The following is a 24,046-nucleotide window of genomic DNA, read 5'->3' as shown; positions in this document are numbered from 1 at the left end:
ATCTTATGCGTCATGCTAATACATGTATAATTGCGTTATGCCAAAGTATATGCTTCCCGCTTTACTTGTTGAGGATGCGTCGTGCGACGAGTTTGTCGGATATGCCAATTGGTTGTCAGATAGAGACTTTCTAGGGTCCCTAACATTTTCTCTAGATGTAATACCATCTTTAATGAGCGAACATCGATGTTTTTCAAACATCGATGATTTTGCCCATCCCTATTGTCAGGTAAATCTTATCACGGGCCATATGTATATATATATTTGCGTCTTTAATTCTTTTTGTGTTGATTGGGCAATTAAATGCCACTTTACCCTTCGTGTGGTATTTCCAAACGCAGCCTATCCGTAGCGTATCGCATTGGCCATTAAACTAATTTGCCAGCGTAGCTGGCGAATGCGATTGGTCAATATCGTTGTCTCGAGTACAGATAGAGAGCAGCACTGGCGACTCTCACTCCTTCATCGTCACGAATCGCTATTGCATCCGGTCCGAGGTCACCTTCCGGTGTATTTTCCAACCGGCGTCCATTTTCCTGGCTGACTTGCCCGCGTTCAGAGCGTCTTTCTCGGAGGTGCTGTTGCAACGTATTTTGGTGAGTGAGCGAATTCAACTGTATAAGTTAATTGTGTTACGTAAATCACATGGAAGTTTGCACCACTTGTCGCTCCCTATCATACCTTTTAATAGATTCTTGGCAGAACGATCCGCGCGGAGGATTCAAGGATAGCGTCGGTATAGTGATCGTACATTACGGCCACTTTTGCCTCGCGCGTTTTCGTCGTGAGTTCTGGTAACATTAATTGGCCAATGTTAGTTATATCGAATGTTTGTGCGATTCAATAAGATTCCGCTGTGTCTGCGTGATATTAATCGTGTTCGAGCGTCTCGCCATTTATAAAGCGGTAAACAACTAGCATCATATGTAGTATCCATTGTTGCAATGGAACGAAGAACGAACATCACTGTTTTTTTTCTCGTCGTTTTGGTGAAAATCTAGCAATTTATGGCTCTAATGATCGCATTTATCTCATAGATTTACCAAATAGATACGAACCAAAGGTTTTTCTCTTGATTTTTAGATTTTCAAGTTCTTTGTTTCTCAATGTTTTAACCTGATCCATGGATCCTAGAAATAATTTATCACTTTCTGATTTACAGATATATATGTTTAAAATGATTACAGAAACCTCCAGTAATGGACGGTGCACCTGTTGGTAGAGGAGGATACAGGGGCCGTGGAGGCCCTGGAGGATTAATGAGAGGACGAGGTTTCGGAGATAGAGGGAGGTAAGATATCCTATATAACAAGCTATAGCTGCATTACAATATTCACTGCCAGTATTGAAAATCTATTGATTCATATCCTGAATTTATTTTTATCGATAAAAATGCTTTAAATATGGCTTTTCTGTCAATCAAGTAGTTCCTAAGCTACTTTTAGAGCCACTTTATTTAATAAAAGTGAGTTGAGAACAAGGAACATAGTATATGTGACATAAACTATACAGATTTTTAGTACTGATTGTAAATTTTCGAACATAGCCTATGAAAGAAATAATGTACTTGTTAGCTACTGAACATTTGTCCGCCGATATTTTGCTTCATAACGATTTCCAGCAATCATTTTATTGATTGTTTATAAGGTCATATTAAAAGTTTATATTGTATGACAGGGGTGGCCCTCCCCGAGGTGGTGGTATGATGCGTGGTGGTCGAGGCAGTGGACCTGGTGGAGGCATGAGAGGAGGTCCTCCTGGAATGAGAGGTAGAGGTGGACCTCCAGGCCGTGGTGGACGTGGTGGACATTTCCCACCGGGGTAAATACATTTCATTAGCATAAACATTTGCTGCATGACTTCAAGCAAAATCAATAATCATCATCTCAAATAAATATACTAAATAATAATAATTATATTTTTGTAGCGGGCCACCAGAACCTGGTATGTCCAGCGGACCTGGCGGTGGGCCGCCACCTCTAGGAATGGGAGGTCCCCCGCGAGGCGGCAATAGGGGTGGCGGAAACAACAGTTTCCGCGGCAGAGGCAGAGGAGACTTTAGCAGAGGCGACAGCCGCGGAAACAACAATAACTTTCGTGGTGGTCGCGGCGGCATGGACAGAGGCGGCCGAGGAGGATCCAGGTAGGGATAACTCGTCTTCGCTGTGAATTTACTTGGCAGTTTGCGCTGTGTAGCACGATTACACAATAATTTTATATGTACAGGGGTGGAGGTGGCAGAGGTGGCCCAGGTGGCAGGGGCGGTTTTAACGATCGTGGCAGAGGAATTGGCGGTGGTCGTGGTGGTCCGACCAAGCGAGGCGGAGGTCCGCCGAGTTCCAACGGGCCTTCGAAGAGACCTCGTTTCGACCAACCATCTTCGCAACCGTCAAATGGCTATGCCACCCAACAATCCAAGTAAGTTTTCAAAAAAGTTTCCATGCCGATTGAGCCTCAAGGAATGAACATTCAAGTGTAAGTGATAATTGGTGCAGCGGATGATATACAGTGGACTTGGGTCCCGTTTTTCATTTTCTGGTTAACTTGTGATTTAGGATCAATTTCGTGATAATGTAAAAATTATATTTTTTTATTTGTAGTTAGTCATTAAACTTTAAAAGTTACCATTACAAAATTATCAGCTTAATCACAACTGTCAGTTTAATCATAAATAAGAAAAACACAATCTTTGCATCATCATCAGTTTAAGTCTAAACCTCGAGTTAACCAGAAAATGAAAAACTGAGTCTTAGATGTGAAGAGATGTTAACCGGTGTAAAAATGATCTTTACAGCCAAGGAGGTTATGGAGGTTCGAGTAACGCGTACGGTGGTCAGCAGCAACCTCAACAACAATCGGTGGGATACAGCGGTGGTGGTGGAGGTTACGGTTCGCAGCAGGGGTACACGCAGTCTTACCCCGGTTACGAGAGCTACCAACAGCCTCCAGATTACGCGCAGACAACGGTGAGCTGAGCTCGAGGAGAGGAATTTTGCTCTTCGTACAATTTGATTGGCATTCAGGGTTGTCATAGACCTGGAAAAGTTGTAGAAATTAAAAATGTTCTGGGGAAGATAGAAAAAAAAAAAACCTGGAATTTTGGACTTGCTCACAATTCCCTTAGATGCCTTTACTTGCATTCTTTTTTCCAGTATTCAAATTTTTGTTTGTCTGAATTTGGATTCAGGATTATATTATGTTACTAAACTTTTAAATTTACGTCGTTCCTAATAATATAAGCTACCTTTCCTGCAATCTTTGCTTCTAAACGTTCAAGTTTTGGATTGCACGTTGCTCGAAAATCCTCCACTGTCGTTTGGAAAACGTGGAAAAGCCGGGGGAATTTCAAAATTCATTTTCCGTGCCAACCCTGACATGGACTCATGAATAGACATCCCCCGCGCTTGTTTCCACCTCGGAAATGTAAGGTATCGATTTTCACTCTCGATTCCAGGGCTATCCGTCGTCTGCTCCGCCGGACAACAGATACGGCGGTGGAGCGTCGTCGGTCCCGGCCACTGGAGGCTTTAACGATCCCTACAATTACGGCAAAGCACCGCCATCAGGTAAGTCGTTGACCGAGGAAATGAGAGCGAGAGAACAAGCGTGCACGCAACGCTCGTCGTGATTCTCTTGCTTCTCTCTCGACACCCCGATTAATTCTCGCGCGCCCTCGTCGGAAACATTTCAAAGCCGCGTCACGAGCGGAATCGATGTTGGTCATGACATACAGTTAGTTAATTAATACCACGTGGTGATGCATGTCCAGCCAATTACCAGCAGGAGGCAGTGCCAGCTGTGGGGACGGGTGACGGGGGCGGGGGTTATGCCCCTGTTAACCCATATGATGACCGATTTTCTAATGCCAACGTAATCGACCGGGGTGGTTACTCGACACATCCTTACGGTTAGTTATCTGGCCCGCTCATGTCACTTCGTTCATATATATATATTGCTCATTAACTCCATGATCGTTAGAATGATCCCAGAGGGTCGCGTCTTCATTGCATCTTCAACGAGACGTTGAATTATCGGAGATGAAAATTTGCGATCGAACTTTGTAAGTTCGTCTTGTTGCAGAGAATTTATGACGCAACCGTAAAATATCGGACAAATTGGATTTTTGATCAAAAGCTTTCCACGAGATAATCTAATGTCTCGTTTCAACGTCAAGTGTAAAGTTTCCGGCAACCGTTTATTTTTTTCTCTCTCCTATTTCGTTCTCCAAATGGCGTTCGAGTGATTTTCCGTCGAGTTTTCGTAATATATCGTGATTGTTTTCCGGCGATCGTCGAAAGAGTTGCATAGGATTTCATACGGAGACTACCCTTATTTCCCTAACGTGGCTAAAAATCGTGAAAATAATCGGATGCGGAGCCTTACGTCGGGACACCAGCACTGTCAGCACTGCCTCCTGCCATCCTTCACTGCAGAACACTATAGGGTGTCCATGAGATACAATTTATCTGAGGGCTAAAAAACTATATCAAATTACTGTTTTATCACGTCTGTTGTTACAATTATTTTATTAATTATTTTGTTAGTATAATTTTATTATTCCCGTTATAATGTTCTTATAATTTTGTAGTTATATAAATATTCTCCTTTGTCAATCTAAGTCAAAAAATTAAATTTGAAAATTGATTTTAATCGATCCAACAAACCGTCGTTTCTCTTTCTTTCTATGGAGACTCTGTTGTATCTCGCTATGACTCGTCCCCTCCTCTCAACCACGTATTCCCGGTGTTTTCTCATGGCCGTGAAACGTTCGTCTAAAGTTGCGTTTTTCTCATGTGTAATTGTAGATTATCCCAGTCAAGACGGGGTTTATGGGAAACAAGACTATGGTAAGTACAACTCCCAGTACAGCAAAGCCCATTGACATTCGTCCTAACGCGGACATATGCTTATGTCACTATAATACTACTGAAGTAGGGAGTAACTTGGAACATGAGTGGTGCAGACGAATATATTCCGCTTCTTTTATTTGCCGCTATGTCTTTCGTGTTATTTTGTATGTATAATTATAAGTATTATGGATTTATATTATAATTATATTCACATAAAAGTTCAAATTTTATTGCTCTCTGCCTGGCTCCATTGACTACGAATAAGTATCATGTGATGAAAAATTTTGGTACTTTTCGCTCATTGTTTCATTTTGGTACTTTTCGCTCATTGTTTCACATTATTTCATTGTAAGATACTTTGTATAGTTTACAAAATATTATATTAATTATAAATTTGGTACTTTTCTTTTCACGATTGTAAGACAGCGAAACGGCTGCGTTCAGCGGAACAAAGCGGATCTTTACTGCTCGCTTAACACGAATCAGTGAAAATATCACTAATCGAATCAGTGAAATAGTATTCTACTGACAGTATCAATAATCAGTGAGTATTCGCTAGTTTTGAGTGAAAACATATCCTTACCTCTTTTCTGTCTAATAATTCACTGATTTTGGCTAGTGAAAGATTTATTGTCAATCGTTTCACAGCAGAAACACATACACGTATGCATATCGTGTATGCTTTCAGTCTTATATCGTATTTAGCATATTTCATATGACAGCAGACTCAGAAACCATAGATTTCTAGTCCTATCAAGATAAGTGAGTTTTTCAAATACGATATAAATTAAATCAATTAAACGTAATTGAAGAAATATTTTAGGCAGAATCATTGACAATACTTTATTTAAAAGTGTGATTAAGATAATAAAAAGGAAATAATAAATTATATCTTTTCCTACTGTTTCTGCAGTTAGATGGAAACATTTGTTGCTATTAACAGATTTTTGCAGTGAAAATTTATCGATTTGCAGTGCCATGTCACCATTTATGTTGACTCATATTACTTCAACGTTGTATTTCCTGAACGCAGCCATAATCTTCGCACAATTTTCGAGAAATTGTTCATTTGTAACCAGAAAAAAAAATACTACAAGTTTCAAGAACTCACAGGTTTCCATCATTTGCACCATTCAGATTCTAAACAGCTCCCATCGTAGCCTATCGTATCCTCGGATTAAGATCGCCATCGATTAAACGGCTGTATTTTATTAAAACTTGACAATTGAAGCACATAAACGAAAGTGTACAGTAAATCTCAAGGGAAATTATGAAAGCATATTGTTTTTGGCCAATACGCAATTTATTTGTAATTTACATTCGCGTGTAATTACATAATAGATGTGCAATTTAATTTAAAACCGAGAGAAGATGGTTGAGAAAAGTTGCATCTTTTTCCAAGGATGCGAGGTGACGAGTATTCACCGTAGAGAGCCGGAAAAAATTAATATTAAAAAGAAAAAGAAAAAAAAATAAGAATCACAAAAATTCAGCTTAAGACGACAGGAAAGGCGTTAGAAGGTAGAAGGCGCCAGGATATAGGTAGAATCTATATATCGCAAAATGACACACACAGGAGAGTTAGGAATATACATACTTTCTATAATATTTTCCGGAGAATTTTAGTATAGGTATCAGTGAGTGTAGTGTATTTAAGTATCAGTGTCGTCGTATCATATAATATTTGGATATGCAATCGAGAGATAATGGATTGTGGATTCAAGAATTGCGAATTCTTCGAATTGATCCGAATGAGAAAATTATAGTCAATTTTGCACTGTTTGTAACGACTCGTGGCGTTGAAAAAAAAAAAAGAAACAAGAGACATACGTACATATATAAACTTTAGGGTGATACGAGGCAGTGTGATTTTGGTCTATAACGTATATATGCGTGTTTAGGTCGTAGTAGAAATAGCAGGAGCAATATCACATAGAGGAAAACGTTTACGACATTGCGACGAGTATTTGCAGTACAAATTAACGGGACGTTTGCAATATCATGAAAACTAAGGAACGAACCGAGAAATTTTTACACGATATCACAGAAAGTCTGTCTATCCACGCCCGATGTTCGGATATCCGTGACGAATATGTATAAATATATATTTACAGTATTATAGAGCACTCTATATATATATATATATCTATATATATATCACAAGTCCATTCATAATTCTACAAAGAAAAAGAGCGAAAAGATACGATTTCATAATATCGATAACACGAGAGAGCGCTAACGATATCAATATTTTTACGAAGTTAGGGACTAATCTATCCGAAATCTTGGAAAAGATATTTCTAAGGAATATTATCGTTACGAGACATACTTACACGATCGAGGGAAACCCATTTTTTTCTTACGTGTATCATAAATCAGGCAAAGAGAACTCTCTCTCTTTTCGGACGTATCGTCTCACACACGAACTCACACACGCACACTTCTACACGCAAAAAGCAACATAGGCAGGTCTCGGCAAAGAAGTCTCGTAGAGATGCAGGTGTTGCTAGTAGAAGGATCGATAACATGTAGTATGCGTAGGGCGAGAGATAAGGAATAATAATTTGACGAGAGTTAATAAGGGATATTAAAGAAAAAAACCTTGATATTTCGTAATGTATGTAGAGAGGCAGAATACGAATTCTATTTCCCGAGTAATTGAACGGAGGAGCTATGGTTGTTTGCAGGTGGCAGTGCTGGTTACCAAAACGCCCAGTCTCAGCGACGTTATTAAAGATCCGACACAGTAAAACCGCTCGTTAATTTTATATGTAGGTAGACGACATTTTTCCTAAACGTAAAAAACGAAAAGAACAAAAAAAATGAAGTAAAAAAAAACATGGAGGTAAAATAGGAGGAGGATTCGATCGCCGTACGAGTAAAGGGATAGGAAAGGAGAGGAGATATGTTATATATCTCTCTCTTTGAAATTGTGAGATAAGAGAATCGAACGCGACGATAATAGCGATGACGACGATGATGATAATGATAATGATAATAATAATAATATTAATCGAAGAATCCTGAAAGCAAAGTCCCTCGCACGTAAGAGCCCATCATCGCGAACACCGTATATCGTATGCGTTTATTTTAGTTTCTATTCTCAGATTCCGTAGAGTCTTGAGAAAGGTGGAAATCGGTATTCACACATGGACATGTTAATTGACGCTTCTTGGCGGATGCGAAGTGGAGTTTTTTTGGTGCGAAATTTCCGCCCGTTTCAGCCATTATAACATTTTATAATCTTCTAGTCGAAAAATCGTCGAAATCTCACTTCTCAAATGTTTTACTTCTCAAGTATTTAGCCGGAATCGTATTTCACTCTACCAAGATATATTCGAACAATTCGAATGAGTGAGAAGCGCAAATTTAGGTTTCTGGGATCTATGCGTGCGAAATTTGGAGAAAAAATGTCGAGATTTATTAAAAATTATTTTTTTGTAAGTTAAGTATAAAATAAAACTTTCGCAATTTACAAACATAATATATAAATTTATATTATAATACCTAAAAAATACTTTGATATAGAAATGGCATTAACACATTGATTGCCACAGAAAGGGAAGGGAGGGGATCTCCGGTGACAAACATTGATGATTTTATGGCATCTCATTAATTTACGGCCAAACGAATTAAGTGTCGTCAATAAAACGATAAGATAAATGATTCGTCGATAGCAAGTGAATAAAAAACTGAGAAACATTAGCTGACATATGCGTGAGAAAACATATATTCACCGTGAATTGGATTATTCGAATTTCATTTAAGTTTTAAGATAATCCGTATTCATCACCGTGGCAATCAACGTATTGAATAATTTATTTTCAATTTATTTTCAATTTTATTTTTAAACATTAAGTCTCGTTGTTTATATATTCAATTAAAAAATATATATGCTTTACAAGATGAAAAATGGTATAGAAACGTGAATATAGGTGTAACACAATTGGCAATCTTTAATTTCATTTCTAAATTCGGAATATGCCTCCGTTTAAAATTAAAATCCCACAAGTGTGGGGCATCCGCCTTACTTTGCATTAAAAAAATTTATATATACACATAGTAATATATATAATATATAATATATTATTTTTATTATTATTATTATTATTAATATTAATCGAGTTTAACACGTTGAGTGCCGCGCGGCATTCAATGTGTTAGAACTACGATATATAATATTATATTATAATTTTTAACAAAATATAATTCTCGTTGAGGCTCTAATTGAGAGAGATTTCCATCGGAAAAAAATATCGACTTCGCATCCGTCCGAAAGTGATTTACTCGCTTTCCCGCTGATTTCCAGCTTTCCGCGAGCGTTCCCCGCGTCGCTTTGCTTTCGAGGGATTTTTCCGTTCTCCTTTGGCTGGTCCCATTCGTTGCGCGCGCGGAACGACTTTCGACCGATCGATCCATACACTCGACGATGTAGGGAATGATATTTTATACTTGACACGCACTCAGCAGTTATTACTATTACGTCATTATGTCGCTTATACGATGATCTTTAGGATTAAGTACAGCCCTGGCGGAGCGTTACGCTCTCGTCGATCTTGTTTCATCCACGATTTAAGCGAGAAATAGCGTAATTTAATATTAACAGTTATTTGAACCCACGCATATATACACACATACACAGTAATAGACGATAGAATGATAACGATGATTATTAACGACACGTTGCAAATGTATGGCCGATTTCCTGTTTTGTAAATAGAAACTCGCAAATAAACCCATTGATGGAAACAAGAGAAGGACGCGCGAATTGTAGAACTGCGTACTTGACGCCTCCAAAGTGGCGAGGGTATATCTTTTAATTTACTGAAATCGCCGAGATCTTTTTATTATACACGCCTGAATTTCGCGCATTCGCCAAAGACACCGTCGACTTTTCTTTTCGATATTTGTAATTCTGTGTAATTCGGTGGGCGGTCAACATCATCGTCGATTATTATCTGATATAACGATTGAGTTATATCGAACAGTTGTCGTTTGGGAATTTTTGAGAAGCAATTGGCTGGTTTATCGAGAAACGACGACGATCGAAATAGGATTCGAGTCTTTGTAACGGTCTTTCGTCCGACGAACAATTGTAGCAGTCGAAATGAAACGACTGAAGAGAAAACCCGAGAGAACGGACGATGAACGTTTAATTCTATGCCGTTGAATTATCTCACGTTATCTTATAATAGTTAACGAATTCATTGCTTAAATAATTTATATTGCGTTTCTTGTATACGATGGTTTTTCATTTTATGAATAACTATACATATACATATATATATATACATATATATACATAGGAAATTCTATATATAAAGCGTATACATGAGAATCACATGTTGTCATGTTTCGATATATTGTAAGCGATTGCTCGATTTAAATGAAAGGCACGCTGAAAAAAAGAAAAAAAAACTGTACAAAAGCATCACACCGAAGATTTGCTGTTATTGTCACCTCACCTGCGGCACGAGAGAGACACAGAAAAAAAGTACGGACGCAAAACCAGCAACTGCCCTAGGAAGAGACAGGCTAATCTCGCATAAAGCGAATGGGCGAATAAGTGAAAAAATGAGCGAAAGATCGTCTCGATAGTGTAGCGATGAAGTAGGTATGAAGCTTTTTTACGAAATCCTAGTAGATTAGAGATTACTATCCGCTCGGGCGATCTGCTAGGCTCTCGTAGATCTACCGAGCCGCCACTACCACCACCACCACCACCACCCTTCGTTCACGGATTCTTCGATCGAGTTGTAACCGATTTTTCGTTAACGAAAACCCCAAGAGGCGAAAACGGTGGTCTTGACATGCCACCATCGAAGAAAATCTTAAAAAGCGAGTTTGAGAAGTGTGAATTCTTTTGTAATTCGAAATTTAGTTCTCCCTCGGTATTTTCGCTAAAGGTAAATCGACTCCAAATTTATCGAAAGACCCGTGAACGAAGGATAAAAATCAGGATTTGGGAAACCATAGAATCCAATATTTAAAATATATAATAAAGATAAAGGATAAATAATTATGAAGAATATTATATACAGATTTAAGAAAGTATAAAGTTTACTTTTCTATAATACTATATCCAAAGTTTGATAAAATGAAATATCTTAGATTAAACAGTATCGTACAAATTTAAGAGGAAAACTTTAAGAAGTTTGCAAATTCTATAGTTTCACGATGATGTCACTATTCCAAAAAAGTAATTCTATAATATTTCATCCCTCCGTCGTAGTGTTGCAAACAATCAATGGACGTAACTATAGCCCGAAGTAAATGAATCTCCACATATATCTCTCGTCCGCGTTTTCCTGTATAATCATAAGCGAGAAACTCGAACTGAATTTAAATTCAAATTACGATATATTAATTCCATCTAAGCTCGATCACGATATATCTTGTTTAGCATTATAATACTAATCAAGAGTCTTATATACTAAATTAAGAAACGATGTAAGTACCACTAGAACGTAACACACAAAGTTTATAAGCGATGTGCTCGGGTACTCAGAATACTAATTTAATGGAAAATTTGACGAAAACTGAGTTTATTTCACAGGCGTAACGACAAGCTGATATACTTAGGAAACAATGAATGAAAGAGAGAGAAAGACGAAAGCGAGACAAAGACAGAGAAAAGAATATCGTCCCTCCAGCAAGAACATGCCAAAAAATCTCTAAACCACAGAAAAAAAAACCCTCAAAAAAAGGGAAAATCGAAAAAAAGTAATATAGTGATAGAGTTATTGTCCTTGATTGCACGGTTGCTTCGTTGATAGTCATTACAAGCTCGAGTAATACATACAAATTAGTGTCCTTTGATTCACGCTTATAACCCCTGTATAATATGTTTACTCGGCATATAGAGTTTACCATATATAGTATTTTTTTCATATACACGACTTTTTTTAATCGCGTTTCTTCCGATCTACCGAGTAAAGATAGATGTACGTTCGACGAATACACGAGTATTGCCAAGAAGTGCAGAAATTCGTAAAGTTCTGCGACGTGAGAAAATGCAGGGGAAAGCAAGCAAGAAAAGTAACGAGATTCTCATTTATGAGACTCCTCCCAAACGCGCATAAAGAGCAAAACACTAAATGTTAAATGAAATCAAATGCTCGAGTAGACCTCAACCCAAAAGTTCAGGTGAGTAAAAATACAAATAAATATCTATCCGTTCTTTGTGAAAAGCTATCAATTTCGAGAAAGAGAGAGAGAGGGGGACAGAGAGAAACGAAGAGAGAATGTGTGTATATTTATAAGAATAGAAAGGCTCTTAGATGTGTTCACAATCGCAAAAGAAACTTGAGGCTGGAACGCAAATGTTAACGTGCGTAAATAAATTGAGAGATTGAAGTCAGAAAGAGGATGATCACATTCTCAGACTTCAAAGCGAACGATTGGGTCCAATTTTAAATTTTCTTCATGCGGGAAAAGCAAAACCTAACAAAGGAAACCGCAATTAAGCGAAGTCAAGTTTTTCACGTTTTCGTTATAAAAAAATTTTTTTTGCCGGACTTCGAAGAACATCATTCGCGGCTGGGGAAGAACGAGATGAATTTTTGTTTAATTAAGACCGATACTTATTTTAATAGATTTGTAAAAATTGCATTTTATATCGGTTATGCATTACATAATTTTTTGAAAATAAAGTTGAAAATTTTATGAGCACAACATAAAATGTTTATTTTTTAAAGTTTTTACCGTTTCTTTCAAAAATTTTCCAATTTAATCATTTAAACTCGAATGATTTTTTATTTTATTTTATGATAAACTTTTATAAATAGAAAATATGTGTATGTATATGTTTGCATACATATACATTTAAAAATACTTTCATTTTATCTGAAATTTTTAACAAATTGCTTGGGAAATCAGAGAATTTTCAAGGCTTTTTTTCGGATTTGAGTGGACATTCTGTTCTGAGTCAAAAGGCGAACCGGCGACAAACAAAAATTCATCACGAATGTGATACAAAAAATATCAAAAGAATCGTCGATTGCATAAATATAACTTTGCTTTCGAGCATAAGCAACTTTGAGAAATTCAGAATTATTGCTGATAGAATCCCCGCGCTGTAATAATAATCTTGACAGACCCGTTAAGACATAAATCGTAAGGTCGAATGAAAACTGTTAAAAACAATGAATTTTTCATTTGTTTTCTTTTCTTCCTGTCTTACTTTTCCTGCGCTAAACAGAACTCAAGATTGAGCCGAAGTGTTCGTTTTGAAGAGATCTGGAAGCTTACTCCTCTCTCTGACTCAGCTCATTGTTCAATATACTTGTAGATATATACAAAAATTAATTGAAACGAACGAGTACTTCAACTACTGCACTTGTCGAGCATAAAATACATACATTCAGTAGAATACTTACAATCTGTAGATGAGATTGAAAAAAAGATACGTGTTATAGGCGATACGTGTATCGGATCGAGGCATTTGCGGAACGAAAGTCCATTTAACTAACTGATAGGCAGAGTTGCGTTTCTTTATATTTATGTCTCCCGTGTAAGCACACGAATTAAGAGATAAAAGACAAAAGAAAAAAAGATATTCGCAACAACCAAGTAAAAGCGTGCGTTAGGACAAGAGCGGAGGTGATTTCGTAGAGATTCGCACTTTTCACGAAAAAAGAATTTGCGGTGGTGACGTTATTGCCGCGTTATCATTGTCACCGTTGTAGTTCACGAGTTATCCGTAGAATATACAGTTTTTCGCGAGAAGAGTTCTCGTAGACGAATCATTTTACCGCTTTGTACGCACGATAGCTGCAGCACAGTTAACAACATAATTCGTTAGGCGTTAGATTGTTCTATAAAAAAAAATAGAAAAGGAACCTAAGAGCGGTAATAATCACTCGACTTGTCCGCTTTCCGAGACTTTCGATAGAGAAGGATAGGCACGACTAGAAGGACTGACAAGAATACAATTCAATACTATTGATTCGATCGCTGATCTACAGCAGACAAGTCATTCGAGTGAGCAAGTAGTAGTAATACTAATAATAATAGTCGTAAATGACGACTCTTAAAGACCACGAAACTTTAAATAAGATACTAGCATTAAAACTGAACGATGAGTCCAGATTGATTTCACGGAATATAACGGTCCCGATCGCTCGACCTCTTCATTTGATTTGCTGTTGTTGCTTTCTCTAGGCTCTCACAACAACTATAAGCACGGTACGTGATCATCAACGTCGTGGGAATCGCCGCATGACTGGTATACGCATCACCGGTGACATCATCGTCGCCCCGAAAAGTCGCGAGATCACAGTGAAATCGGAAGGGAAGCACCGTGACTACATCGACTCGAGGACCAAAGAAACTCTATGCCGTATCCTTGAACTGTCCATGCACTTAGGTCACGGATATCGCGTTTCTTTCAACGCCGCCAACGAAGTTCCTCATGTAAGCGCGTGGATCACCGACTGATGATCCACGTTGCCAAATTAATACTTGTATAATATTTCTGAAAATTATTACAAAGATTATCGAGTTAAAAGATAACGTAATATTTTTCTTATCAAATACTTTTATCTATATTTGTGTAAGTAAATTTCGTATGATAGATTAATATAGCAAGTGTCATTGTAACGTATACATAGCTATTAATAAACAATCGTTTGACGTCTATCACGCGTTGCGGAATTACTTGCGAAACGACCAAAACCCTCATTTCTGCGCAGCTCAGAATCTTGAAAACTATCCCAAGATCTTGAGATGCTCTGTAACTGGGAGGGGATACTTCAGGAATACTTTCAAGATACTTTAATTTCAACAATACGTAGGTGAGATCGTTTGTAATCTAAAATAAATGTCACAGCTTAATCTTAAATATATTTTTATTAAGTATTTATTCGCATGTCTGATATAAATATCGAAGCAATATACAGTGACGGTCTAACAGTTCTGGCGTTTGCTGTAACAAATTTTCAAGTTGATTCCATCGATTACATATAGAGTTTCAGAAATTTGTATTTGTGATGAATAAGAATGGGGACTACTTACTATTTACATGTTCTGTACAGTGATATCTTGCAGATTCAAGAGATGCGCGCGAGGTTACGCACGAGACGTCTCGCCTGACGAATCGGAGCCTGGCGAATAAATGAATCTTTTAGGATACACATGACGGATAACGTTCGTTTTGAATTCTGAACTTTCTTTTATCGATAAAAGTGCCTTAAATAAGCCGGATAATTTCTAAACCACTTTTAGAGGCACTTTCATCAATAAAAGAGAGTTTAGAATACGGGCCTAAAAGACCGTCCACAATAGCCGCAAAGTATGTGGTAAGAAGTAAGCGGTAAGCTAATTGACCAATTGGAATCGTACATTCCAAAAATAAATCGATTGCGGTTGGTCAATTGTAGGACGGTCCTTAAAACTTAAGGACATAAAACATCGTCTTGAACCAATAAGTCAGTCATTCTGCTAAAACCTCAAAGGACCGTCTGCATCAAAAGTAGTAACACTGCCGAATAAGAGTTTTTTTTTTTTTCAGTGGAATAAAGCGTAACAGCGGGAATAAGCGAAATGAATCATTTCCTACTTCCAATGTAGACGTTCCTTAATGCTAACGGGATTACTTATGTCACCTTCGTCCGTTTTGGTCTCGCATTTCTCGCAGGTGTACTTAATACAAGCCATGTGCCTCTTGCACGTGAACCTCGAGCAGGTGTGGCACTTGAGCGTCGTGCTGGTGTTCTTCGCCCGGCCGCACATGAAGCATCGACCCTTCTTCCTGACCGCACCGTCCTCGCTCATCACTTCGTGACTGCGCTTCCTCGAGGAACCCTGCTCATCCTGCTGCGGGTTGCCTTCGCAGCCGCCCACTTGATGCAGAATCACCGCCCGGATGTTGACAGGCAGCGTCTTGATCTTCGCTCTCTCCTGCGGCCAAGGTTTCGATCCGATTATCGTCTTCACCGCGCGAGCGAATTTCGCGAGAAGCCAACGGCGCGTTTTCCCAACTTGTACTCGTCAGCTTCTTACAGACGAGAATTATTCGCGAGGCTAACCGGGAAACCTTGACGCTTTCTCGCTCGAGACTTGCCTGCAATTGCGGCTTCAGCAACGCTAGCGCGAGGTTCTTCAGGAAGACCCTGCGGTACTTCTGCGGCGACTCCCGGCGAGACACATTGTAAAGAACCTGAGCGTTCATCCCGGCCACGTCGAGCAACGCGAAGAACACCGCCAACGGCCACCTGGTGGTCCTCCTCGACACGGAGTGCGTCGCGCGCGTTCGTTCGACCGCGTCCATCGCGTCCTTCGCCGCGCTGTACTCCTCCACGATCACCGGCCTGTTGGTCCGCGGGTCGAGTTCTACGCTATGATGCCTGCTTGATAACATGATCAGGGTCTTCTTGTTCTTCTCGTGGGACACGTGCGACACCAGCGTGACGTCGTCGCGGAAGCCGAAGAGCGAGCTGCCGGCGGGCCGCGACTTGCGCGGTAAGAAGCACAACGGCACCTCCGGCCGAGCCGTTCCCACCGCGCCCAGGAACGTCACTCCGTCGTCCAGGAACGAGACGACGAGCGGGTAACTCGCGTAACGACCGTCGCAGGTGACCACGTTGGCGAAGGAACCCTTCACGTGATCGATCAGCCGGTGCACGACGGCCGCGGGGTCGTCGCTGAGCCTGTAGACAGCGGCGAGCTCTCAAGAATTGTTGTTAAAACAATTCAGGCTTTCATAAGACCGCAAAGTAATGAATCAAGTATCAACTAGAGTCGGATACTGTGTAGGATAAGAATGCAGTTCGGACTGAAGACGGTCTCAAGGCTCTCGACTAGTCGCTATGATCGTCCTTCGGTCTGTTCTTTGTAGCTGAATTGGCTGCACTGGTTCAAGAAATTTACACACACATTGAAGCGTAGGAAGCGTATATACGAGTATAAGATTATCGTGCTTCGGTGTACGTTATTTTCTCGAACTAGCGCAGCCAGTTCAGCTGTGAAAAATAGAGACTACTGGTTTGATGGCGAGAAAACGCGTAGTATTCTCGCGTTAACGTTCAAATAAAAAGGTACGTCCACACATAAAATGATATTTGTGATCGATTCGGCATACTTGTAAAATTGTTCGAACACTTTTACTCGAACAATCGATAAATAGCCGTGGAATTAAAATTGACATCGACAAGATCATGAGAAAAGAGATGGGAAAGGAAGGTTCTATGTCAGGTTCGCGACTTATTTATTGATTGCACGGATAAAACAAAACTGTTCGGACAGCTTTGCAAGTATGCTAAATCGACAAATGTCATTACAAGTTATGTGTTTTTATTCGAACGTATGAACGCAAGAATTTCTGCCATGCGTCTTCCCGCTTCTGATGTCATCAAACAAAGATAGTTGCAGCACGTAGTCTGCAACTTCTAGTCGGCAGCCTTGAAACAGACTGAAACGATTATATTCGGCGAAGTTCAATATCCTCCTTCGATTACTTTGAGATATCGGCAATCGCCGAGCGTGTCGCACTTGCGTGCTTGTTTATCCTTGTACCTTTCGTAGGATCGAATGGTCTGAAAACTTTTGAGACAGAGATCCGGACGCCCATCGCTACCTGTAGGGGCCGTCGGGTTGTTGGCCGCAGCAGAGTTCCATGTTACAGGTGAAAGACGTCTTGATGTCCACCAGCACGACGATCCTCAGTCCGTACTTCGCTGTTGTACACGACCTGTTAGCCATATACTGCACGAAGTTACACTTGCTGCCTCTGAACGCCTGCAGTCGGTCGCCAACGGCGAGCTGCTCGCTCGGCGAGTACGAGTCCCTGCAGTTTTGCACGAACTTCTCCCAGACGTTTCTCACGAGCGCCAGCTTGTCCGTCCTCAGCCTCATGGTCCTCGTGCTCCTGTCGTCGAAGCGCAGGCAGTCCAGGAGGAACAGGAATCTCCTGTAAACGTGAAAGGTTGAATCGGACTCGATGATGACTAAAATCTGACAAGAAAAATTTACTACTGGCTAAGGAAGCTTCGTTCGTCTCGAAGCATGTATAAATTTTCACGAATTCGGAGAAGTTACACTTTGCTGAATGAGGTATAAAATAATTTAAATAAATAATATGTAAGAATATGTCTGTACTATTTCTGTTTCTACTTGTGCTGAGGATCAGTCTTTTACATTGACACTATAGTCTTGAAGCTCCGGGAGAAATCATTTTTCCCCGACTTTTTCGCGGATTTCTTCAGTTTCTGTCCCGAGAATATAGAAATCCGTTTAGAAAAATTCACGCGTACGGTTTCACATGCCACGTTTACTTTTTCCCGTAAAGAGGGTAAGAAACCAACCCACGGGAAAATTGGGGGGAAAAAAACGAAACTTATCCCGAAACTTTAAAACTATAATTCACACGTAGCTGTGACGAGTAATTCTTTTTCTGCTGTTGCAGACAAGATACCTGCTGGATTCTCATACTTTGTCTCGCGCATTCCTTGCCTGTAACTCATGGTGGAGCGACATATCTCCAAGCCGGTGCCGTCGTCTGTCCACAGCTCCAGCAGATTCGTGTGGTTGGCTCTTTTCACACCGGTGAGATACAACAGACCGATCAGCGCCAACAACTCGGCCCTCGTCATCCACTTTACGTCCCTCTCCCTGGAATACGTGCGGGACAGACGCTTGTGCTCGATCAGTAGATTAGTGCAGGCTACGATCTCCTCCAGCATCCCGTTGTCGATGATCTCGAAAAGGGCGGACGCCTCGTCCACGATCCCGCACTTTTTGCCTTCGTGACGAACGCTTTCTTTCTTGATGGCTTCCTTGAACGTATCGGCAGTTCCGCTCGCACACGGAGTCTTCCTCCAGAGGGTGATCTTGTCTCTGCCGACGTAGACATCCTCGTTCGCATCGTCGATCGCTCGGTCACTCGAATTATCCGACAGAGACGGATCCTGCTCGACGTCGTGTTTCTGTTTCGCGTCGGAGACGATGTGCTCCCCCTCAGAAGAGATTTCTTCGATGCCTTCGACGTCCGACTCTGATAACTCCGATAGGATGTTGGATATTTCATCGTTAACGATGCCATCAGGAGAGCTGGAGATTAAGTCGAAAATTAGAAGCGAATTGTTTCTGATCTTTTTATCGTGCTAAGGCATTTCTTTGTGTAAATATTAAGAATATGTAAGAATGGAAAAATTTTTAATGTTATAAACATACAAATAAATATGTACATCATATTTTGTTACATTATTTCTGCGCGCATTACTTAAATATGAATTCTACGCTAGACTGAAGTGTTGTCAACTCTGTTGCTTGATCAATTCTAAGGAAATTGTAAGTTTACTAGAAATAAATGCGCAATAATGTAGTGCTACATAAGTTATAATTGAAAAATAAGCCCTAGACTTATGGATATTAGTTATTCTTGTCCTAATTAATGATAGCACAGAGCTGCGATGATCATTGTAGCTGCGGATCAATATTCCTACAACAATAGAGCTACAACGATGTTATATTTCTAGTTTAGAAACACAAAAGACAAACGTCTCATTTTTTCTTTACTCAAAGAGAATATTAATTAGTTATTTCCAAGTTGTAAAATAACATTGACTGTTCTTAAAATGTAGAAATTCATGTATATTGCACCTTTACTTACATAACTACGCGCGTGGCGTACCGAGTACACCGCGAATCGGTGGTGGTCATCGCCTTGGAATGAAAACGAAATTGACAGACAAAAAAAGCTTCTTATCTCAGCGTTCGAGCACTCGAAAGAAGGATTGCTAAGTCTTCCCGGAAACATTCTTGTAGTTTTAAAAGCTCAGCTGCTTTTAAGCTGCAGTGGCGCACACAGTGCCGCGATGCGCGCAGTTACGAGTGAAATATGCATCTGGTCTATTTTATCCGCCATCGATATACGTATTCAAAATTTCGATGATTGTAAATGATTAAAACAGAAAATTAAAAAAAAATCTGCTCGTTCTGTCGGCAACGCGAACCAGAAAATAAATATCAAAATATTTGTGGATGCTGCATTTTCAATAAATAAAGCGTTGGAAGTGGTACGTATAAAATGTATCAAGAAAAAACTAATAAGAATAAAGTTGCTCGTTAGCAGTTGTTTGAAGACTATATTAAACAGCAGAAGTTCGTCTAAAAAATCGACTAAATCGAACAAGATAAAAATAAATTCTTCCCCGATTTGCCACTGAGTCATACTACGACTTCGAATTTGTAGCAGAAACCGGTGGCGACTCGTAGCAAGAATTTCGGAACTAATAAAAATAACGAGTCTAAACGTAACGGGTCATCCGAAGGCCAAAACCCGAATTCTGCCAAGGCGATATTCGAAAATTGCTTTTCATTAACGAGAAATAAAAATCCTTTTAAAAGCTGGCGTTTAATTGTACTACAAATGTTGCAGAAACTATAAAAAAATATTACATGTCTAGGTTAGCCTTCCTGTACACGCGAAATCCACGGACCTAACAACGTGTTGACAAAGTTCCAATAATTAAATCATTGAAATATTACCAAAAGAGTTACACACATAAAAAAAAAATGTGGTAAGTATCGTCAATAGACGACATGTGCCTTACCAGGTTTTATATGTGTCCGTCCTTGTCTAGGGGAGTGCTAAACGTCTCTCCTTTCATACTACACGGTAGGTGGAGTAACCAACTGTTCTTATATACTAAAAGATAGAATCACGAGTGCATGCGAGAAAGCTCTTTCTTCGCGAATAACTCCGAAACTAACAATTTTTTCATAAAACTATAAAGGAAAAGTTACTTGCAAATGTTGCCCTGTATCTTCCCGTGTGAGTGTTACGTGTAAAAATCATTCACACAATTTAAATCATCAGACTTATTCACATAATCTGAATCGTAAAAAACTTTTTGTTTGCAAAATACATCATCCTGTATAGGACAAGAAAAGACAGATCATTTGCAAGTGATTTAAACTACATTGAAGCTAAACAGTGATGGAAATGTTAGGAGATTTTAAGCAGCTTTCAATTTTCCCGCTACGATCTATGTAATTGATAATTGTAGAGGGCGCTTTGGCGTACTTTCCTTGCATTAGTGCATGGAAGTGTAGTTAAAAGGAGCAATCATAACGTATTGGTGTGATCATTTGCCGTGATGAGCGTGACGAACGCAACTGTCAAAAGTTGTTATATACTTAGGTTAGATAAGGCCCTGTCAAATATTTTTCTGCCGGACAACGAGCCGATTTTCGTAGGTCGTTCGCCGGAAACTGGCATCACAGACACAAAATGTTCGCGGCAACAAGGTGTGTATTTCCTGAAACGTACGAATTCCTTGCAAAATTAATGAATCTGAAAATATAAATTTGTTCAATGTCAGCTGTTAACTTTAGCTTTTATTTATGTAAAATAAAGGATAATTCAGTAAAATTCATATAATTTGCATGATAACGTGCGCATGACACTTTGTGCCAAATGTATAAAATATATTTCTATTTCAATTTGCAATCATTATTTATCATATTGATTGCTTATCTTCTTGCCAACAGTGCGTTTGTGCGCAAACTATACGGAGGCTATCGTCACAGTTCAGCAAGTGGGTACGCACTCCTGTGGTTTTAACGGCTTCAAAACTCAGAAGGATGTGAGGTTTGTAGCAAGACACAGCGATCGTTTGGAGCTGCTGTATGGCAAATACACGTATGAGTTTGAATTCAACCCACCGCCACCTGCAAGGAGTTTCATGCCGAGAAAGAGATTTTATGAGATGGAGACAGATGAAACTGAAGACAGAGCTAAAATGTTGAAGCTGGAAAAGTGTTCGAACGAAGAGCTGGAGTGCAGAAAAGAGGAAGAAAGATCGTCTTCAAACGATGTTCATTCTGATCAGAAGACATTGCATGCTGCATATAGCGCATCTTCTGAGGAAAATAATAGCAATTCAAGTGTATCTGCCAAATGGGAGAGTATTGACAGTGGGAAATTAATGATTTATACAGCATCCTCTGTTCAAAATCGATCGAAAGTAATTTTAATTTTCACAAGTACACTTTATATTTAAATACATCAATAAAATTATGATATACACAGTTTTATCGTATATATATATACATATAAATAATGTATACTTGAATATATATTTAATAATTGTACAACTATTTTTAAGTGTTAATTTACAATATTTGTTTACAGTTAATAATTGATCTTAATTGTAGGTGGCAGCTTACGACATGGATGGAACTTTAATTAAAACTAAGTCTGGCCTGGTGTTTCCAAAATCCTGCAACGATTGGCAACTATTGTATCCCGATGTGCCCGGTAAACTGAAGCAGTTGCACACAAATGGATACAAGATAGTAATCTTCACAAACCAAGCGGGCCTTGCTTCGGGCAAAGTCAAGATCAACGATTTTAAGCTTAAGATCGAGAACATCGTACAGAAGATCGGCATCCCTATTCAAGTGCGCATTATAACTAAGACTAATCACTAAACGATAATTATATAATTTCGAATTATGAATTCGTCAGACACATCGTGTTTGTTGACGCTTCGTTTCTTCATAGGTTTTCATCGCTGTAGGAAGAAGCATCTACAGAAAACCGGCCCTCGGTATGTGGGAAGCATTAGAGAAAGAGGTGTGTACGCTAATGTATGCGGTATTCTAATACTTTGTACTTGGAGAAGCTACGGCTTCTCAGAAATCTCATGGCATCGATGATTTTAGAAAAACGGAGGTATAGCGATCGACAAAGCGAATTCATTTTACGTCGGCGATGCGGCCGGCCGACCAAAAACCTGGGCCGTTGGCAAGAAGAAGGACCACTCCACCGTGGATCGATTAATGGCGCTAAACTTGGATATCAAATTCGAGACACCCGAAGAACACTTTCTGAAGCACAAAGCTGCCCTTTATGTATTACCTCAGTTTAACCCCAAAAACTTGCCAAAAGATATTACCGTGTGCAAACCTGCAGACGCAAATCTGACGCCAAAGCAACAAGAGGTTGGTAATACGTGATCATTTTTTACAGAATTATTGAGAGACACCTGAAAATGCTTATCTGTCACGTAACGTAAAATCGAATATCCTTCTCTTTAAATTCAAACTTATAAAGAGATTTTCTATTTAATGTTATACAGAATTAAACGAGACTACATGATTATATAATTGTTCTTCTTAAATTTACCACCAAAGTCGTTAAATAAATAGTTTTATAATTGTAAGATCATGTTCCAAGTATCGATTGTATTTCTCAACGTGCTCAATATTTTTGTTAACAGGTAATTCTTATGGTTGGCAGTCCAGGCTCTGGAAAATCATACTTCGCAAAGCACTATTTGAAGGAATATGAATACGTGAATAGAGACGCTCTGCGTAGCTGGCAGAAGTGTGCCGCTATGGTCGAACAGTATTTAAATCAGGAAAAGAGCGTGGTTATAGATAATACTAATCCCGATCCAGCCTCAAGACAGAGGTACACGGAAGTAGCCAAGAAGTATAAAGTTCCAGTACGATGTTTCGTCATGACGACGAGCATGCAGCATGCTAAGCACAATAATAAGGTAATCAGAGTATTAATAGTGTTAACTGTTATCGCTCTCTCTCTATCTCTCCCTTTCTCTCTCTCTCTCTCTCTATTGAATGCAAAACATTTCAATGTGATACGAAGAGAAATCTTAGGAGTTTTCTGGTTGGAATATTACATTTTCTTATTCTTCATTTAATCTTTTTCCCGCAGTTTCGAGAATTGACTGATCCAAGCCACGTTCCAGTTAACGAGATTATTATAAATTCCTACGCGTAAGTGAAATTCCCGTACAGTGGAAATTCCGAATATTTGCGCGCTCCTTGAATATTTTCTCCTTGAATATGATTACACTTATCTCATATCAGTTATTGCTTAAAAACAGCCAATGATATCATTTAATTACTAGTTACGCGAAGAAAAACTTGTTTTATGCCCTTTCGTAGGAAAAATTACGTGCCCCCATCACTGGAGGAGGGATACAAGGAAATAGTGGAAGTCAATTTCGTTCCGAAGTTCTCGGACGAGCAGGACCAAAGACTCTACGAAATGTACTTACTTGAGAGTTAGGCCGAACGGCATAAATTACCCGAGGAAATAATTAGCGGTCGATATGGAATTGGCTCGCGTCCGCGAATGTCCCCGTGCAAAGCTGCTATTTTTAACGCGATAAGACCAGCAATAAAAATATCTATGTTTAACCGATCCCTAGTTATCTATTTAAATA

General features: G+C 39.3%; 3 protein-coding genes across 11 annotated transcripts; 2 read left to right on the top strand and 1 right to left on the bottom strand.

Annotated features, from left to right (window-relative positions):
- The first annotated feature begins 483 nt into the window (after positions 1-483).
- On the top strand, positions 484-14,144 carry LOC106740841 (glycine-rich protein DOT1). 8 transcript variants are annotated; one of them, XR_001374134.1, is made up of 10 exons: positions 487-596; positions 1,188-1,291; positions 1,678-1,821; positions 1,928-2,143; positions 2,227-2,418; positions 2,795-2,966; positions 3,455-3,566; positions 4,806-4,847; positions 7,538-11,996; positions 14,013-14,094. XR_001374134.1 is itself a non-coding variant. In XM_014612283.1 (9 exons), exons 2-9 carry the CDS (start codon positions 1,200-1,202, stop codon positions 14,042-14,044), a joined length of 1,002 nt encoding a protein of 333 aa, XP_014467769.1. In that variant the 5' UTR covers positions 486-596; positions 1,188-1,199; the 3' UTR covers positions 14,045-14,144. The 8 variants fall into 8 exon arrangements, 6 of the variants coding, with proteins under 6 accessions (XP_014467764.1, XP_014467769.1, XP_014467768.1 ...); XR_001374135.1 differs by lacking the exon at positions 14,013-14,094 and having other exon boundaries at positions 7,538-10,460; positions 11,407-12,519; XM_014612283.1 differs by lacking the exon at positions 7,538-11,996 and having other exon boundaries at positions 486-596; positions 14,013-14,144.
- Positions 14,145-14,675: 531 nt separating this feature from the next.
- LOC106740840 lies at positions 14,676-20,126 on the bottom strand. Of its 2 annotated transcripts, XM_014612277.1 has the most exons (7): positions 19,459-20,122; positions 18,300-18,896; positions 17,425-17,757; positions 15,913-16,498; positions 15,455-15,749; positions 14,865-14,953; positions 14,676-14,775 (listed from the first exon to the last, which is right to left on the bottom strand). In XM_014612277.1, exons 1-6 carry the CDS (start codon positions 19,506-19,508, stop codon positions 14,919-14,921), a joined length of 1,896 nt encoding a protein of 631 aa, XP_014467763.1. In that variant the 5' UTR covers positions 19,509-20,122; the 3' UTR covers positions 14,676-14,775; positions 14,865-14,918. The 2 variants fall into 2 exon arrangements, with proteins under 2 accessions (XP_014467763.1, XP_014467762.1); XM_014612276.1 differs by lacking the exons at positions 14,676-14,775; positions 14,865-14,953 and having other exon boundaries at positions 14,960-15,749; positions 19,459-20,126.
- A 799-nt stretch (positions 20,127-20,925) lies between these two features.
- LOC106740844 (uncharacterized protein F21D5.5) lies at positions 20,926-24,024 on the top strand. The gene is made up of 8 exons (XM_014612287.1): positions 20,926-21,098; positions 21,342-21,817; positions 22,008-22,253; positions 22,357-22,428; positions 22,518-22,796; positions 23,075-23,356; positions 23,533-23,594; positions 23,766-24,024. The coding sequence occupies exons 1-8, from the start codon at positions 20,948-20,950 to the stop codon at positions 23,887-23,889; spliced, it is 1,692 nt and encodes a 563-aa protein (XP_014467773.1). The 5' UTR covers positions 20,926-20,947; the 3' UTR covers positions 23,890-24,024.
- The last annotated feature ends 22 nt before the right edge of the window (positions 24,025-24,046 follow it).

The sequence above is a fragment of the Dinoponera quadriceps genome, unplaced genomic scaffold (assembly GCF_001313825.1).
Source record: "Dinoponera quadriceps isolate SergipeBrazil2010 unplaced genomic scaffold, ASM131382v1 scaffold545, whole genome shotgun sequence".
Lineage (NCBI taxonomy): Eukaryota > Metazoa > Arthropoda > Insecta > Hymenoptera > Formicidae > Dinoponera > Dinoponera quadriceps.
The sequence above is the reverse complement of the archived record's forward strand: the minus strand, read 5'-3'. Positions and strand labels throughout refer to the sequence as shown.

What these genes read in the sequence shown, in the direction of transcription:
- LOC106740841 (XM_014612280.1), top strand. Translation starts at nt 1,200, where the DNA reads ATGGACGGTGCACCTGTTGGTAGAGGAGGATACAGGGGCCGTGGAGGC. An exon ending in GGCGGCCGAGGAGGATCCAG is followed by an intron (nt 2,144 to 2,226) that starts GTAGGGATAACT and finishes TTATATGTACAG; the next exon opens with GGGTGGAGGTGGCAGAGGTG. An exon ending in CAGATTACGCGCAGACAACG is followed by an intron (nt 2,967 to 3,454) that starts GTGAGCTGAGCT and finishes TCTCGATTCCAG; the next exon opens with GGCTATCCGTCGTCTGCTCC.
- LOC106740840 (XM_014612276.1), bottom strand. Translation starts at nt 19,508, where the DNA reads ATGACCACCACCGATTCGCGGTGTACTCGGTACGCCACGCGCGTAGTT. An exon ending in TACGCCACGCGCGTAGTTAT is followed by an intron (nt 18,897 to 19,458) that starts GTAAGTAAAGGT and finishes CTTAATCTCCAG; the next exon opens with CTCTCCTGATGGCATCGTTA. An exon ending in CGCTCCACCATGAGTTACAG is followed by an intron (nt 17,758 to 18,299) that starts GCAAGGAATGCG and finishes TCACGTTTACAG; the next exon opens with GAGATTCCTGTTCCTCCTGG.
- LOC106740844 (XM_014612287.1), top strand. Translation starts at nt 20,948, where the DNA reads ATGAGCGTGACGAACGCAACTGTCAAAAGTTGTTATATACTTAGGTTA. An exon ending in TGACGCCAAAGCAACAAGAG is followed by an intron (nt 22,797 to 23,074) that starts GTTGGTAATACG and finishes TTTTGTTAACAG; the next exon opens with GTAATTCTTATGGTTGGCAG. An exon ending in ATTATTATAAATTCCTACGC is followed by an intron (nt 23,595 to 23,765) that starts GTAAGTGAAATT and finishes GCCCTTTCGTAG; the next exon opens with GAAAAATTACGTGCCCCCAT.